This window comes from Corylus avellana, chromosome ca7 (assembly GCF_901000735.1).
Source record: "Corylus avellana chromosome ca7, CavTom2PMs-1.0".
NCBI lineage: Eukaryota > Viridiplantae > Streptophyta > Magnoliopsida > Fagales > Betulaceae > Corylus > Corylus avellana.
The window spans coordinates 7,521,524-7,540,672 of record NC_081547.1 but is presented as its reverse complement, the minus strand read 5'-3'; the positions used below and the strand labels follow the sequence as shown (position 1 = coordinate 7,540,672).

The following is a 19,149-nucleotide window of genomic DNA, read 5'->3' as shown; positions in this document are numbered from 1 at the left end:
ATATATAAATTAGAAAGAAAAAAATAAGGGTCAAAAACAAAAAATGGAAGAACATAAGCACAGGAAATAAAGATAAAAAAAGAAAAGAAAAGAAAAATACAAAAAATATTAATATAATTGAAAGTAACTATTCTATCAAAAAAAAAAAAAAAATTGTAGTATAATTTTTCATTGAGAAACAACGATTGGAAAATTGAAAAGAACTATTACAAAAAAAAAAATAAAGAAAGAAAATAACTGTAGTATAATTTTTTATTGAGAAAAAAAAAAGAGAAATTCTCTCCCTCTCTCTCTCTCTCTCGTCTTTTTCCGAAATTGATTGATATAAATAGAAAAAATATAGGGGACAAAAATAAAAATGGAAGAACATAAGCACCGAAAATAAACATATAAAATGACAATACTAATATAATGGAAAATAAATGTTCTAGCAAAAAAAGAAAAGAAATAAAATAACCGTAGTATAATTTTTCATTTGGAAACAACTATTGGAAACTCTCACTCTCCCTCCCTCTCATCTTTTTCTTGAATTGAGTGTGAAATTTACAAAGGAAGATTGAGATATAAATAGAAAGCAAGAGAAGAAAAGAAAAAAATAAACAGAGAGAAAGAGAGAATTTAGGAACATTTTGTTTTCTCCATTAAGATATCAATTAAATGCATTCCAAATAAAACTCCCATGTTTTAATTATCTCACATTGAGATATAAAGAGAAAGCAGGAGAAGATAAAAAGAAAAAGAAATAAAGAAAGAGAGAGAGAGAGAGAATTTGTAAACCTTTTGTTTTATTCTTTAAGGCAAAGCAAGAGAAGATAAAAAGAAAAATAAAGAAAGAAAGAGAGAGAATTTGTAAACCTTTTGTTTTCTTCATTAACACAATTCAATGCATTACAAATAAAACTCTTATGTTTCAATTGTCTCACTAAAAGGCTAACAACTAAAACGCCACGTGTCGCAATTCTAGGTAAGAGAATTTGTAAACCTTTTGTTTTTTTTCCATTAAGACAATTAAATATATTACAAATAAAACCTATACGTTTTAACTGTCTCATATTGAGATATAAACATAAAGGAAGAAAAGATGAAAATATAGAATTTGAAAACCTTTTGTTTTCTTCATTTAGATAATTCAATTCATTACAAATAAAACTCTTATGTTTTAATTGTCTCACTAAAAGGCTAACATCAAAAACATCACGTGTCGTAATTCTAAGTACTTTCTAATAGGACCGGTTGGGGGCACGTGTCGCAATTCTACGCACTCTTTAAGCTAAAACTCGGCTTATATATATATATATATATATATATATATATATATATTGGATTAGATTAGATTAGATTAGATTTCTATAAATTGCACGTTTTGAGAAAATTTGTAAATAACATACCCTAAAAAGCAAAAAATTGTCCTTCAATACATGGCCAAATTAATGAGCCCAATTCATTTCCGAAAAAACTCCTTTGCCAATAAAAATGAATCTACGTTTCTCAAAAAAGAAAAAGAAAAAGAAGAGAATGTACGAACAGCCGGCAGGATGGCGATTGGTATTATAATATATATAGTAGTTAAAGCCTCTTCATTTTCACATGCCATATGTTTACCATGGCTGCTGTGTATAGCTATATTTCCCAATATTGCCGCATCTTGGTGTTTCTCATTGTGGCTGCTGTCCATGTCTTTTGTTGTGGTGCTTCAGATGAAGGCAAAGATGTCTACATTGTGTACATGGGTTCATTGCTAGAGGGTGAATACTCAACCGCGTCTCTCCATCTTAGCGTTCTTCAACAAGTTCTAGGAGAAAGGTACATAAAATGAAGAACCCTCAGCTTTTAACAGTTATAGTACTTCTGGTCTACTTGTCTCCTTTTTATTGAAGACAACCTAAAATAACTCACAAAAAAGCGCACAAAAAAAAGACAACTTAAAATAAGATAGAAATTAGAGTAAAGAACACTTAACCCCTTCAAATTATCACTCGAATGTCAATCTACCCCCCAAACTATCAATTACGACAATTTACCCTTCAAATTATCAAAACAATGACAATGTACCCCATAATGCTAGCAAAATGACGAAATTATCCCTATAAAATTTTCAATGAGACAAAAATGCCCTTAAAAATTTGAAAAAAAATTAAATTTTAGTATTTTTGTTTTTATTTTGGTAAGGGTAATTTTGTCATTTTTAAAAAATTGGGGGTACATTGTCATTCTCTTGGTAGTTTGGGAGGTATATTGTCGCAATTGATAGTTTGTGGGGTAGATTGTTATTGAGGTGATAGTTTGAGAGGGTTAAGTAGACTTAATCCTAAAAATTAAGAAAAGAAGGTTTTTAATTACTGTTTTGCCATTTGTCCTCTCAGTTCTGCCACTGGCTCTCATGTTAAAAGCTACACTAGGAGTTTCAATGCATTTGCAGCCAGGCTGAGTGATGAAGAGCATCAAATCATTGCGAGTAAGCGTTTTTTGATTTTTATTTTTTGGTTAAAATATATATAAAAAAAAATTGACTCTTTAATTAAAATTTATTGGGACGAATGTGAATGCTCTTATTGGATATGTTTGGAAAATTACTCAAAAAAAAAAAAAAAAAGAGATTCTACTATTCCTCTCAAAATCAATTCAAATATTTATTTATTTATTTTTTCTCAAATCAATTAAATCTCTTACAATTTCGGTTCAGATCCTTTATAGTTCAAATGAATCAGAGAATATCTAGTTAATTATAGTGGAAGGTTATTTTTGTCTTTCAATTTTGAATGGATAAAAATATCCCTCCACTATAATTAACTGAATATTCTCGAGTTTAAAAGAAATGGAGAGAAATCCTAATTCATTTTTCAAGTCTATTGCAAACACAGCCATAATGACATTAATGATGTGCAGGCAGGAAGGAAGTGGTCTCTGTTTTTCCAAGCAGAACTCTTCAACTTCAAACGACAAGATCGTGGGATTTTATGGGTTTAACTGAAACTGTGAAACGAAATCCGACAGTTGAGAGTGATGTAATAGTAGGCGTTATTGACAGCGGAATCTGGCCTGAATCAGAGAGCTTTAGAGATTCAGGATATGGTCCACCTCCTGCGAAATGGAAGGGTACTTGTGCTGGTGGTTCCAACTTTACCTGCAACAAGTAATTTCTTCTTTCCCTGATCGAGCTAAATTCTGCATTTTTATTAAAACAAATCATGCAGCTGTAAAAGGTTTTGGCTACATTGACATTTTGCAGTAAGCTCATTGGAGCCCGAGTTTATAATGGTACTTCTGCAAGGGACATTGAAGGTCATGGTACCCACACTGCCTCAACAGCAGCTGGTATCAAAGTATCAGGTGCGTTAAACTATCATTTGTTTGAAAAGTTGAAGTCGATAGAAATAGATAAATTCAATTATTTAATTTAGGGCATAAAGTTTTTACAAACTGTGTTGGAAGAATTTTCCTTTAAAAATGATATAATTCCTTTAGCATATGAGAAATAATTTTGTTTTTTTGATTGAACGGGGAATATCCATGGCTTGTTTGTTGAAGAAAATAGATTAAAATTTAGTGTTTTCATCTTAATGTCATTTAGGGATACATGTTGATGTATCTATCTCTTATTGAATGACACAAAAAGTTGGTTTGTGTTAAATAATAGAACTCAAACAAACTCTAATTATAATTGTCTCTTACACTTAATACATTTGAAACTTTTCGATTCATTTAAGTAGAGACATTTTTACATGTATATTAAATAACAATTAAATAAAACCACATTAATTGAGACTATTCGTTTTCTGTAACTGTTAGAACGTGAAGTGAAATAGACTTTGGTAACAGTTGAAACAGATGAAATGGAAGTGTAATAGACTTTGGACTTTTGTGTAGTCTTCTTATCATTTAATAATTATGTTATAATATCAAATCCCTATAAAAGTTACTTATATACACGTCACTTTTAAAGACCGACTTCGAACTTATAACCGTTGACTTTGATATAATATGAAATCATCACTTCTTTTAAAACTTTAAGCTGATAAAAATAAATGAATTTAATATTTTAACGAAGGTGCAAGTTTTTTCGGTTTGGCGGAGGGCAAGGCAAGAGGAGGTGTTCCGTCAGCAAGGATTGCGGCATACAAAGCTTGTAGTGAATATGGGTGTCGAGACCAAGACATCCTTGCTGCTTTTGACGATGCTATTGCAGATGGGGTTGATCTCATCACCATTTCAGTCGGCGGAGACTCAAAAGCATTTGAAAATGATTCTATTGCTATTGGTTCTTTTCATGCGATGGAGAAAGGTATACTCACCGTTCAGGCTGCCGGAAATAATGGCCCCAGTTCATCAACGGTCGGTAGTGTTGCCCCGTGGTTGCTGTCTACAGCGGCCAGCAGCATAGATCGTAAGATCATTGATAAGGTTGTTCTTGGGAATGGAAAGACACTCATTGTAAGTATCATCTAATTACCTACATATTCTATATATATGTGCATTGTAGATTCCTTTTTTTGTGTCATCTAATTTTACCTTTTCCATTATTAGGGAAATGGAATAAGTTCTTTTACACAGAGAAAAGGAAAAAAATTCCCTATGATACATGGAAAAGATGCTTCCACTACTTCTTGCGCTAATCCTACTTTAGCTCGGTAAATGATGTTAAGCGTTTGACAAAATTATAGTTTAGCCTATAAAATTATAGCTTAATCTTGGGAAAAATCCACTTTACCTCCCTGAAATTTTAAGAGTTTTTCAATTTGAACCTCAAAGTTTAAAAATTGGCAATGTACTCCCCAATATTTCAAAAATTTTCAATTTAAACCTTCCGTTACTAATTTCCGTTAAATTGAATGGAATTTTTTTTAAAAAAGCATGAGGGTAATTACGTAATTTTAGAAATTTCCGTCCAATTTGACGGAAATTAGTAACGGAAGGTTTAAATTGAAAATGTTTTAAACATTAGGGGGGTACATTGCCAATTTTTAAACTTTGGGGTTCAAATTGAAAAACTCTTGAAACTTCGGGGGGTAAAGTGGATTTTTCCCTTTAATCTTTAAAATTATGCATTTAAAAAAAAAGGTGGGGGAAATCCAGTTTACCCCCTGAAGTTTCAGAAATTTTTTAATTTGAACCCCAAAGTTTAAAAATTGGCAATGTACCCCCTAATGTTTCAAAAAATTTCAATTTAAACCTTCCGTTATTAATTTCCATTAAATTGGATGGAATTTTTTTTTTTTTTTTTAAAAGCCTGAGGGTAATTACGTAATTTCATATATTTTCGTCCAATTTGACGGAAATTAGTAACAGAAGGTTTAAATTGAATTTTTTTGAAATATTAGGGGGGTACATTGTCAATTTTTAAACTTTGGTATTCAAATTGAAAAACCCCTAAAACTTTAGAGGGTAAAGTGGATTTTTCAAAAAAAAAAAACATGTCTTGACCAAAAACAAATATATACTACGTTTTCAAATTACAATTTTTTAAAATGCAATTTCAAACAATCTATTTTTTATGATTTGATTTAAAATCACACTTTTTTATATATAAAATTGCAATGCCAAATACACCCGAAAACTAAAAAAATTACATGTGTTAATTAATATCAGGGTTTGCAGCGCGGGTTGTTTGAATAGTAGCTTGGTAAAAGGAAAGATTGTGGTGTGTGATTGGGCAAACGGATGGGGAGAAGCTTTCAGAGCTGGCGCCGTTGGATCAATCACGTTAGATAATATTGAAAAAATGCATGGTTTCAATTATGTACTTCCCTTACCTACATCTACCTTAACGGCCCATAAATATGGTGTAGTCAAGACCTACGTGAATTCTACCAAGTAAGGATATTCTAATTTGTGTTCATTTGTCTCTGACATACAATTAAAGCTGTTATTTAATAAATTGTTATATAACTGTCATATAATTAAAATGTCGTAACAGTAAAACGAGTCTTTGAAAAAAAATCAAGAGCTAATTTTCACTGTCATTTCATTCTAATCGTATAGCAGTCTAGTAATGCTGTATACGATATATACCACTATCATACTATGTTGACATCAATGACATGACATTGTCAAACCGCCCTTTAAATCTGCAATTGTTAAAATAAAATAAATCAATAATGGATTGAGAATTCAACATCAAGATAATAGAATACTGATGTGATATGTAGTATTTTTCATAACAATTTACTAAATAATATTTTTATTTTCATTAGAGATTTTGAAATGTGCATAGGCATAGAAACATATATAACAAGAATGAGAGGTAGATTTTAATAGGATTTTCGAAGAATGTTAGGCCTTGTATGAACATTTAAATGGCATATACATACTTCTAATTGGTTTGGATGATAATCTATTCTATAAGTTTCTGCCCTCATGTCTCAAGTTCTTGTTTTTCAGAAACCCGCAAGGAAACATATTGAAAAGTGAAGTAACGAAAAACTCAGCCGCTCCAGTAGTTGCTTCCTTCTCTTCACGTGGGCCAAATCTCGTTGCACCAGACATTTTGAAGGCTAGCCATCTCTCTCTCTCTCTCTCTTTTATGTATCACATCTCTAACGCTGACATCTATTTAATTTGATACATATTGCAGCCTGATATAACGGCCCCGGGAATAGAAATTTTGGCATCATATTCCCCAGTGAGTCCACCTTCTGGAAACCCCAAGGACAAGAGGTCCGCCAAGTACAGTATAATGTCTGGGACATCCATGTCTTGCCCACATGCAGCTGGCGCAGCTGCTTACGTGAAAACCTTTCACCCCGATTGGTCTCCATCAGCCATCAAATCTGCGCTAATGACCACCGGTACAAACATTCTTCCCTTTAGCTTGCTCTTGTGTGTTGTGTATTTAAGTTTTGGAGATAACTGGTAATTTAACATGATATTAAAATTAAAAGTTATTGAATCAAACTTTAACTCCGTTAATTCATCCTATTTAAATTAAATATTTCATTTGTTGAGCCTCACTTATTAAAAGGAAGTTTGAGCCCACACATGAGGAATAATGTTAAACTAATAATTAAGTGATTAAACTTACCATTTCCTATCAGCTTGAAATTTTAGGATAACTGGTAATTTAACAGCATGCATGCGCTGTATCATTTTCTTTGGTAAGATTGGCTGTGTCTGGGAAATGACTAAAAAAAAGTTCTCAATATTCTTATTTTTCACATCACATCAATCACTTTTATTACTATTTAAATAAAAAATACTATAAAACAAATTATTTATTTATTTTTTCATACAAAACATTCTTACTTTATTTCTCACATCAATTAAATTTGTTACAGTTCTGGTCTTAAGGCCGGCCCAACCACTAGGGGAGTTAGACAGTCGCCTAGGGCCCCCAATTTAATAAGGCCCTCAATTAAAAAAATATTAATTACAAAATAATTCCATAAAAAAATTTTAAAACCCTTATTACCCTCCATATTCTTTAATTAAGGCCTCAAATCATGGTAAAAAAGTAATTTAATAAAGGCCTCGATTTAATAAGGCCCTCAATTAATGAATCCTAATAAAATAATTTCCATAAAAAAAAAATTAAACAGAGTCAATATATATGCTTAAATTAAGGCCCCGTACTTAATTTCAAAAAGGCATTAATATCATTTGATTCTCTAACATTCTCAAATAAATAAGGCCTAAAAAATTGATATCAATAAATAAGGGAATCCAATAACGATAAAGATATTCTTAAATAAAACTCATAAAGTGAGAAGAATGATTTTTAAATAAAAATATAATTAACATTAAAATAAATATTATTTAATTAATTTTGCAATATAGAGAAAAAGACCCCACTTAAACTTTCCGCCTAAGGCCTAAAAACATATCGGCCAACCCCGTCTACTTTATTTTTCAAAGCCTTTTGACAAACACATCCATTATGATTCTTTTTTTTTTTTGTAAGACATCCATTATGATTCTAAGTAGCTATTATATTGTCTTATTCTTGCAGCTTGGCCAATGAATGCCACAAAAGAAGCCGAAGATGAATATAGAGAAGGAGAATTTGCTTTTGGGGCAGGCCATGTCAATCCCGTAAAAGCAATAGATCCTGGTCTAGTGTATGAAACGTCTAAAGACGACTACATAAAAATGCTCTGCAGTATGCAACTTAGTTTCTTTGGAACTTGTCCAAGTGAAAATAAAGGGTCTCCAAAGGATCTCAACTACCCATCAATGCAAGTTCGCGTTGAAACAGGGAAAAGCTTCGCAGTTGAATTCCCAAGAACAGTAACAAATGTAGGCCTTGCAAACTCTACTTTCGTATCAAAAGTCATAACAGATTCTCAAATGAATGTTAGTGTGAAGCCTAGTATTCTCTCCTTCAAGTCGTTGAAAGAGAAGAAGTCTTTTGTTGTGATTGTGTCTGGGAAGGCCTTACCATCACCTAAACGGGTATCTGCAGCGCTTGTGTGGTCTGATAGAACTCACATTGTGCGAAGTCCGATTGTTGTGTACACGTCTTTCTTATAGAACGTAAAACATTGCTAGAGAGAATATTGGCTGACTCCCGTGAATTGCATAGGGAGATATTGCTTTCATTTATCATACTTTACAACTTGATCAAAATATTATTTACAATTTCAACTATAATAATTCTACAACGAGTGTTTGATATATTCATGGGGTCTTATATTTCTTAAAAGGGCCGCATCTTCTTATCTTGATCAACTTCTAATACGCCCCACAAACCCCACGGCAGGTCATGAACGTTGAGGTTTTGAACAATTTAGTCGAGTAATGACCTGTTTGGGATTGCGTTTGAAAAGCCTAAAAGTACTTTTAACACTCAAAAAGTTTGTCCGAAGAAAAAAGTACTCGCTTGATAAAAAAATTAAAAGCGCTTTTAAGTGTCAAAAAAGCTTAAAAATGGCCAAAATACATTTTTAGTAAAAACTTAAAAATGATGCTTTTGCCCAAAAGCTCTTTTTGGCTTAAAAGCTCTATTTCTCAAAAACAATCCCAAATAGACTCTAAATCTTATTGACACGAGTGACTTACTAAGAATGTTTGCAATTTGACCAGAGAAACCAGATAGAGTAGAAGAGATTTAGAAGCAGCTTTGTACTGAACAAAATGGCAATAAATTTCTCTGTTTTTTGTGCCAGCATGAAATACCAGATTTGAATTCAAGCAGGTAGTTCTAATATTATCACATTGATCACAATACAAGATTGGAGGAAATTTATTTGGAACATGCACCAAGTTCTTGAAATAGAGACGGAAGCCACGTACGTGATTTTTGCAGTAGTGTTGGCCAGTACTACTCAATATTCCACCTCTGCACTTGACTTGGAAACTCTAGATTCTTGTAGATCTGTGCAAGAATTGGCAGATCTTTTTTCACAACAAAAGCAGCATCAAGGCAAGTGATAGAAAGATATTGCAAAGCGCCAACTCAACTGTACTTTTGTAATAGCGAGAGAGAAAGTGCAGATGACATATGTAGGTGAGGTGATTGTTTTGCAAACAACATGTTTGTTCTCTTGAGAATATTGTAGATATATTTTTGCTGTGATAAAATGAACCCACTAGAAACATTAAGAACTTTGATGCCCAAAAAATAATTAAGCTTGCCTAAGTCCTTGACAACAAAGTCACACTTCAGCTGTATCAAGTGACCAACAACTTGTACATTGACGTCACTAATTGTCACTAACCATCTAGTCGCATTGGTAAGTAGTTGGCAAAAATAGCTAACTCCCAAGGGTGGTATGTTAGTGATGGTAGAATAGGCGGAGGCGATTAATAATCACTAATTTTCTATCCTTATATATTATGTTAGAGTCTTATTTTAAAATTTAGTTTTAAAACAAAATCAATTAAAAAAAAATATAACATGCCAAAAAAAGGCCGTAAAAAGCCCCAAAACACTAAAATAGATCCATACCTGACAGTAACGATGATGCAATTTGAACACAAGTTACTACTAATCGGCAATTACTTAAAACTGTTAACCGCCTAAAGCTATGGAGTTAGTGGTTACTCAAAATTACTAACCATCTAAAGTGGCACGGTTAACGGTTGGGGTCGATAACTGTAATTGCCCCATCCTTGCCATTTTAATTTAGAAAATAAATAATAATTAAAAAAAAAAAAAAAAAAGATAGGGAAAGAGTCGGAAACTATCAGCGCCTCTACCAGCCGCGCCGTTTTACCCTCCAAAAACTCTCGTCGGTCCTCCCTATTCCCCGAAGGCCGAACACCCCAAATTCAGAAAAAAAGACATTCATGATAAACTGAGATCCAAAATTCGATTTCAAAATGGCCAACAAGAACCCTATTCCTCTCAATTCCTCTTCTGCTTTTGTGGTATTCATAATTTGCTCTCTCTTTTTATCTTCTACAGTCCTCGCCAAGTCTCGACGCCCTATCTCTGTATGCCCGATCATTTTTTTTCTTCTTCTTTTATTTATTTATTTATTTTCGTTCTGGATTGTTTTAAATCTTATTTTGCTGGTTCTCTTATCTGGACACAGGACACTGAGGTCAGGCAGAAGAAGAACGAGTGCTATGCTGATGTTGAGAGGTACTTTTTTTTTTTTTTTTTAATTTTAATTTTCTGTGTCATGTGCTTCTTGATACTCCATATCATGTATCATATTTTGTCCTATTAATAACATATACATTTCCCGTAGAATTATAGAATTGGTGTCTTTATTTGAGTAAACGAGTTTTCTTTGTGGTTGTGCTTTACTATGGGATTAGCGGATTGTGGGGTTGGCAATGCAAGTCTTCAATGATAGCCAAGGAGAATTGTGCGCTGCGATGCCTTTCTACGCCTTGTTATGAGCTCATTTATGCAAGCGATCCGGTGAGATTGACTATTACATCTATTCTATTACATTTCTTCTGTAATTGGTTAAAATTTATTGATATTGGTTGTGATTTTGATGTAGCTCGAGGAAGGAGAGAAAGATCTTTTTAGGAGCCAGGAGTTCAAGTTCTGCATGCACAAGTAAGTGCTGAATATTTGTAGAGGTTCTGTAACTTGTATTCTTAAGGTTATATATCGTTATAATGACTGACCCTTATTTATTTGGGGGTAAATTGGATTGGTAAACGTTTCAAATCATGCAACTTGGTGGCAACCAAGATTGGGGATAATATATTTAGCCAAAAAGAAAAATAAAGGTTGGGGATTATATACGAATTATATCATCTTGACATTATTAAGTTATTGGAGTGTATGTTTTAGTAGTCAATTTTCATTGATAAGATAGTGGTAAGGGATAGCAAAAGCCAGAAATTGGGTATCTTGATCCATCCTTTTTTGTAGGTGGGGTTAGGAAAAAGAAGCCAAAAGCCAATCTGGTGTGGGATGAGTGGATTAGTCAGGTTGCCTACCGTCCGGATTCCCTGACATATGCTTAGATACCAAACCCCATTCATATCACTTTCTCATACTCTCAGAATGCTAGGGGTTGATTGTCAGAGAGGTCATTTGTTGTAATTCTTGAAATCCAATCAGCTGATAGGAGATTAACATTAAAATAGAGTTTAGTGAGAATTTAATGGAAGTGCTTTTGGAGATTTGATTAGGAATATTTTGGTTTATGGCAGTCTTGTTAAGGGGTTGAACATTTGTGCTCATACACTTAATAAAGTTTTAATACAGTTTTCTTTAGTTAAATAGTGCTATTCAGATGAAAGAAGGCCTTGTGCATAATAACTAATGTACCCAATCTCCTTCTAAGATGCCAATTTATCTCAATTCATTCTATTGCAGGCTATCAATGGGAGAGAGCCTTGAGGGCATCAAGGGTTCCTTTGACTATTGAATGCGGTAATTGACAGTATTGTATTGTGACATGCTGCATATTCATTGCCCTTTCATCTGAAATTGCTTCCTTCTCCCCTCCACAATCGCCAAGTGAAAAAAGAAAAAAGCTCAAATACTATTGAGTTGTTAATCTCTTCAAGTGCTCGTATTTTGATGAGTCTAGTTCTTGGGATGTTTTATCACAGTGGCTAGGGAGTACTTCTTGGATTATTTATTTAAGTAGGTCTAATCAAGGCTTAGTTCATGTTTACAAGCCTTGGCATATGGCTGACCATGTCCTGCCTGGGTGCACATTCTGGAAGAATAGTTCTGTGACAGTTGGGTATTGTCTGTGTTAAGAAAATAACAAAAGAAGTAAAAGCACTCTGACATTTGCATGTAATTTGGCAAATAATTTCGTTTGGTGATGTTGTGGTCCAGTGTACGACAGGTTCTGATCACTTGTTGGACTCTTGGATTTTGGATTCCACATGCTTTTATCACATTTTCCTTTCATAGGGACTGATTCAACACCTATAGGTCTATAAATTGTAGTTTTGTTCTAATGAGTAATGATGCTACGTCTAAAGTTGTTGGAATAGACATTAATACAATTAAAATGTTTGGTGGTGTTGTGAGAGCGTTGGATGATGTGAGACGTGTACTAGATTTAAAGAAAAATTTAGTTTTATTGGATATCTTAGTCTCTAATGGCTATAATTATAAGTCTTATAAGTCTTAAGATGGAGTTATGAAGATGACCAAGTGTGCTTAGGCAATGTTGAAGTATCAGAAAGTTGCAGAATATATACAGGTTGTTAGGGAGTAATAATTGTAGGTGGAGTTGCTGCAGCAATATTTTCTGTATCTTGGTCTGATGACAAATTTTTATATTTGATTGGGGCATATGGATATGGGTGAGCATGACATGATGTAGAAGAAATCTGTTGAAAGGGATTAACTCATGTAAACTTGATTTCTGTATTTACTGTGTCATTGAGAAACAACGTAGGGTGCAATTCAAGACTATCACTTACAAGATATAAGGTATTCTAGATTATATACATTCAGATGTTTGTGGGTCAATGAGAGTAGTCTCAAGGGACAGACCTCTGTATTTGTGAGCTTCATCGATGATTACTCCAAAAAGGTTTGGCTTTACTTCATGAAGAACAAATATGAGACTTTTACCAAGTTTAAGTTGTGGAAAGTTGAAGTAGGAAACTAGACCGGGAAATGGATTAAATGTCTCAAGACAGATAACGATACAGAGTATAAGGATGTTGAGTTTTTGAAATTTTGTAAAGAGCATGGTTCAAGTTACATTTCACAATCTTGAAGACATCTCAATAGAATGGTGTGGCTGAGAGGATGAAAAGAACAATTGCTGAGAAAGCAAGGTGCTTGAATTGAATGTTAGGCTTCCTAAGATATTTTGAGTTGTTGCAGTGGCTTGCTATATCATTAACAGATCACTTAGAGTGACACTAAAGGGGAAGCTCACTGAAGGGGCACAAACAAGGAAATAGATTACTGTGTGATGAGAGTATTTGGGTGTCCTACTTATTTCATATGTTTAGTGAAGAAAGGTCAAAACGATTACAAAATCGAAAAAAGGTGCATCTTTCTCGGGTATGAGAAAGGGATAAAACGGTATGAATTTTGGGACGCAAAAGCATAAAAGGTGGTGATCAACAGGGATGTATGAGGCCTAGATGAAGCCTCGATGCTAAAAGTTTTCGATGAAGACGAGAAGAATGAGCTAGAAGGAAGCGATAGCAAGAAACTAGTGGTACAAGTGGAGCTAGAGGATTCATAAAAAGTAAATGAAATTTGGTCAGAACAAGAATTTTGTACCAGCGACTAGGAACATCATAGCGTAGCCACAAATGGAGCCATACACAACTTAAGGCCACTAGTTAGGTATGGATTTGAGCATCTTGTTTTTTCCTTTTAAATAAATAATTGGCCCCAAAGGGAGGGAGAAAGAGATATTCAAATTAGTAACTTTCGCTTTGAGCATCTTGTTTCTTATGCACTAGTTACCAATAGTGGGGATTTGTCTACTTGAGAAGAATAGATAGATGGTGGAAATAAAGTCACTGCACAAGAATAAGACTTATGAAGCGGATGTCACTAGTTCGAATCTCCCCTCCCCCACTCTTGTGCGGACATGTAAAAAAAAAAAAAAAAAAAGACCCAGGGAGTAGTGGAACTTTTCAAGGAAAAGATGGCAATAGGTTGTAAATGAGTTTATAGGAAAAAGGAAGCAATATTAGAAAAGGAAGAGGAAAAGTTTAATGCCTGGTTAGTAGCAAAAGGATACCCACAAAGGAAAGTGGTTGATTATAATTAAGTTCTATTCCCGGTTGTTAGACACGCTTTTATTAGAACATTAATGTTGGTTTTAGTGGCTAATATTAATATGGAATTGAAGTAATTGGATTTAGAAACAACTTTTCTTTATGGTGATTGGTAGGAGAAAAGTTACATTAAGCAACCAAAAGGGTTTAAGTAACTTGAAACAGAGCACCTTGTTTGTAGATTGAAGAAGCGCTGGTAAGAAGTTCTTGGTATGGAGATTTGAAGGAACAGAGAGGCTGAAAAATTATTGGTTTCTCAAAATACTTATGTCAAAAAGGTGGTGGAGAAATTTAGTATGAATGATGCTAGATGAGTAAGCACACTGCTGGAAAATCACTTCAGATTATATGCTAGACATTGTCCCAAGACAAAAGAAGTTGAAGATATGTTAAAGATGTCATATGCTAGTGTAGTAGCATGTTTGATGTATGCAATGTTATATACCATGAAAGATTTGTTGAATATGATGGAAAAGCTAGTGAATCACATAAAATTGTTCTATATGTTGTTCTCTCTTTCCTTCTCTTTATTTTTGTTTTTACCGAATTTGCATAGTTTCAACAAAAAACACATCCAATAAAAAACTAGCAAATTAAGAGAGTGAAGCCTATCTCAGGATCATGTTTGGTCTCTCGACATTGTGTTATTACTTGCAACACAAATGTTATTTGATATTAATATTACTCTACAATTTTCATTTTCTGACCACAAATTAATAAATTCAAGAAAATGTTTTACTTCAATTCGTCAATTATAGCATGGAGAAAGAATATAAATAAGCTATATATTTTTGCTAAATTGCTAATGATGTATTACGCCATTTCTCACCATCATCAATTTAATACAATTAGAATTCAAATTCTTACCATATGGTTAAATTCTTGATTGGTCTATGTGGTTTACCTCTTTATCACGAGTGATGGTACAAAAAGTGAGAGAGAGAATATAGCAAGTCTAATTTACCTCGGCATGTACTACGTGATGGCGAGCACGTTCATCTACATGGGGGAATTCTTAGCGATGATGATTGGAATATAGTGCCCAAGGACGATTTTGACCCTAGTACCGTGTAGAAGCAGATGGCAGAGTCCATGTGAACGATGGTGGTAATAATTGGACGGTGGCGGCAATGCGATCTATGACCAACATGTATTTTGACGTATGATGGTTATTCTGACTATTACCAAATGTTTTGTATTTCTGAATGATTTGGCAGGATTTCTAATTTATTTGTGTATCACATTTAGGTTCAATATGACAAGACTTGAGGTTGACAACATGCAAGGACTTAAAAAAAAAAAAAAAAAAAAAAAAAAAAAAAAAAAAAAAAAAAAAAAAATTGGAAAAAAAAAATCAAAGGAACAAAATAAATAGACCAGCAAAATGAGTTACATGTTCCACTACACAAGTGAAAGTTCTAATCTCATGAGTACTACTAGTAAGGGTTCACACCCCAATTTTCTTCTAAAAGAACTAGGCTTGAAGACTTTGGGTCTTTCTAAACTCAGGTAATACAAATAAATGATCAATCACACCCTCAAACCTCATGATTGATGGCGACGTTGTGAATTAGTGCTACAAAGAACATACAATAAAGCCTTATTTTTAATTTATTGGCCAAGAGGATCGTCACCTATTCGATCCTCGACACGTATCAACTCTATTGCTCAACAAATACAACTGTGATACACCCAAAACTTCATGCCTAAAGGTGATGCTCACTACTAAGAGAAAGACACACAGTTCTACGATCCAAAAGCCATGGACACAGGTCTGAGTGATCATAATTGACTTACTGATGCAGCATAACGTGATAAGTTCACAAAGACAAACAAAACAAGAATCGTAACTCTTTTCAAAACCAAGAGTCAATCAAGGATTTGAGGCAAACATAAGAGAAACTTAACCTCCGAGTATTTCTTATTGATAACTGTTAAAAACACATCATAAACTCATAAAAATAAATAAATAAAATAAAAATAATAATAAAAAAAAAGAGGTTCTAGACGGCCATAACATATACTTGCTTGAATTCACAAATCTTCTTCAGCGGCTCGTTTGAACACAACTTCGGACGAGTTATTGAACGAACACTTATGTCAACTTGTTCGAACATAAACTACAGATGAGTTATCCTGCTAAACTTTTCGATCTTCTCTTTACAATCCGTTTTGACTCAATAAACATTGAAATTAGCAAAATTTTATGAAACATGACTTTGTAGCCCTCTAAATAAGCTTTCCAACGCTAACAAGTATGCTTCATCCAATGTTAGAGTCACAAAATGTGATTCATTTATTAAATGACAGAAATTTCCTCCAAACCGGGGACAATGATCCTCTCCAGTTCAAAATGGACTGGAGAGGATCCAGTTGATGGCTAGGATCTCTCCTTAGAGATCCTAAGGCCATCAACCCGCCATGTGGTGCATTAAAAAATATAATACTATTTTATTATTTTACTTTTAAAAATAAAAATAATAAAAAATTAAAAACAAATATAATAAAAAAGAGGGTAGCTGGCCACCCCTGTGGCCAACAGGGGGTGGCCAGCCACCACATATTGGGACATGGGGGAAAAAATTAGCCCAAAAGTGGGGGAGGTGGCGAAGCACCTCATGGCCCCATGAGGGGTGGTCAACCACCCTGGAGGCAAATCAAAAAGCAAAATAGAGTTGTGCGGGGGTGGCCGAGAACTCCACCCACAAAGGCCAAGCGGTGGCCCCCAGAGTGGATCGTGACCACCAAGAACCTTTAAAGGGGTGGTCAGAGAATAATGTCCGCAAATGTTGTCGAAGGAGAAGCGGGGAAACACATCTTGCAAGTCTAAAACTCCGTCTTCTTTTCCGACGACGGATTGTAAGAGAGATTAGCTTGGATTGGATCTCGGAGGTGACAATCTCGTACACGTAGGTCCGAACCGAGATGGAACCAAGCTCCAAGCTCGCTATTTTCCGCTAAAACCTCCATGAGCCGCCGTTGACGTTGAAAATTCCACGGCCTAGAGGATCACCGAGATTGACATAAAACAGTTTCTTTTTTTTTAAAAAAAAAAAATAAATAAATCAATAATTATAATAATAATTTTTTATTTATAAATAAGGGTAAATTTGAAAATTTAAAAAAATTTAGGGGTATAAAGGTCTTTTACTAAATCTACCGTTTGATTTAACTGCAAAAGCTAACGGTAGAGGGTATTTGGAACGAAAAGAAAGTTTGATATATTAAAGTGAAAGTTTTTGAACAATAGGAGAATATCTGCAAAAAGCGCGAAAGTTTGAGGGGAGTAAGTGAAGTTGATCGAAGGATAGTTCCTCTAAACTGATTTGGAGAAAATTTCTATCATTTATTAAAACATGTGATTAAAAAGAGCCGCCCATCACATACACATGAGATCTAGAGAGAGGGAGAGAGAGATAAGGAGCTGTTATGCGTGCTAGCGGTACACAAGCTTTGTTATCTGGCTGTCCGATAATAATGCCAGACATAATGAGTGTTAGTGTCCACTAATGGGCGCTGCATTTAACGGGTAAGCTTTTACAAAAAGGGTTTGAATATATAAGAGGAAGTTGTTAATTAATCAGACTCCTTTTCTCAGTGTAATTGTGTGACCATAATGATTTGAATGATATAGAAAACTCTCTAGAAACAATTTAGATATTTATTAAACTTTCTTTTTCTTTACGTGTAATGAGAATCATGTGTGGTCCATTTAATTGCAATTATTTAGTTGGCTAGAATATGATTCATTATCATTAAAGGGGCTTATCTACCGCCACAAGTTCCTGTACTGCCTCATCGAGGACAACGTTAACGGGTCAGTAAATCAGGACACGTTCATCAAGTGTTTTCATTCAATACGAAACCTAACTCCCTATAATATTTTCCATCTTGCTTTTCTCTCTTGAAAAATTGCAATTATATATAGAAGCATGCATTTTGATTCCTCAAACGGTCCTTCTTAACGGGTAATTCAATCAACTAGATCAATCAGACTAAGCATCATGAAACATAAATTACTAGAGATAATTGAGTTCTCTCCAACTTTTATTACAAACTCTTTACAAATTAACGTACGTTATAATTCGATTACACTTATCATGTTTAAAAACTAACCTAACTGTCTGTATGATAGTTATCAAGGCCGTAACTAAAATATTAATTATTATGTAACAGTTTACGTAGTGCTCATTTTCATAAAATATGAGTTTGTAATGTTAACGATAGAAATTTTTTGTAATAAATAGTGATTTATTTACCCTAATTTAAAAAATTTGTTTACATTGAAATTATTCAAATCACTTGTAAAGTTCTATTAATGACCGAGGGATGACAACAACAAAGAAGAGAATTTTCTCTGTTTGTCAAAACTGTCACCCTATGGATTCAAGTAATGAAGAACAAGTAATTTTATGTAGAATTCAATTAATGGCTTAGTTTTAGATCAGGAGTCGTGTTTTAGGGAGTTGTTTGTAAAAGTAATAGGTTTTCCTTTTTTTACAAAAAAAAAAAAACAAAGAGAATAAATATAAATTGAAGCAAAATTCTAAAGCAGCTAGTACAGCTGACACCAAAATATTATTCAAAGCAAAAAGGTGCACAATATCTAAATCTGCCAGAGTACAGGTCCTTGCACATAAAAATTAATTATATTTGATTAGAGAAAAAAAAAAATATTATATTTGATTAATCAGTACTATAGATATATATGTCAGCTCTATACCCCTACCACAGAAGCATCCATCATCATTGATGTTCATTGTGATCTCATATGCTTTTTAATCGTAATTGATCTCTTTCATCATTACTAATACTATTATTTCTCCCTTAGTGATCCACCCGCGCTCCAATTACCTCTCTAATTTATTTGCAGTATTGACCGAAAGCTACGCACGTGAGAATTTCCCATTTTTGAAATTATATCTACAAGACAAAGGCTCCAACTTTATTGCCTTGAATCATTTCCTTCCTACAAAATAAGGTTTCTTTGCACAAATTTAATTCACACGGCTGGCACACAGGTTTATGCTTCTG

At 33.7% G+C, this 19,149-nt stretch overlaps 2 protein-coding genes across 3 annotated transcripts; both read left to right on the top strand.

Annotated features, from left to right (window-relative positions):
- The first annotated feature begins 1,594 nt into the window (after window positions 1-1,594).
- LOC132187806 (subtilisin-like protease SBT4.13) lies at window positions 1,595-8,463 on the top strand. The gene is made up of 10 exons (XM_059602245.1): window positions 1,595-1,803; window positions 2,364-2,455; window positions 2,887-3,133; window positions 3,230-3,330; window positions 4,049-4,431; window positions 4,525-4,628; window positions 5,587-5,811; window positions 6,379-6,490; window positions 6,572-6,785; window positions 7,943-8,463. Exons 1-10 carry the CDS (start codon window positions 1,595-1,597, stop codon window positions 8,461-8,463), a joined length of 2,208 nt encoding a protein of 735 aa, XP_059458228.1.
- Window positions 8,464-10,088: 1,625 nt separating this feature from the next.
- LOC132187642 (uncharacterized) lies at window positions 10,089-12,192 on the top strand. 2 transcript variants are annotated; one of them, XM_059602031.1, is made up of 5 exons: window positions 10,089-10,302; window positions 10,470-10,519; window positions 10,699-10,804; window positions 10,890-10,948; window positions 11,720-12,192. In XM_059602031.1, exons 1-5 carry the CDS (start codon window positions 10,255-10,257, stop codon window positions 11,769-11,771), a joined length of 315 nt encoding a protein of 104 aa, XP_059458014.1. In that variant the 5' UTR covers window positions 10,089-10,254; the 3' UTR covers window positions 11,772-12,192. The 2 variants fall into 2 exon arrangements, with proteins under 2 accessions (XP_059458014.1, XP_059458013.1); XM_059602030.1 differs by having other exon boundaries at window positions 10,089-10,368.
- The last annotated feature ends 6,957 nt before the right edge of the window (window positions 12,193-19,149 follow it).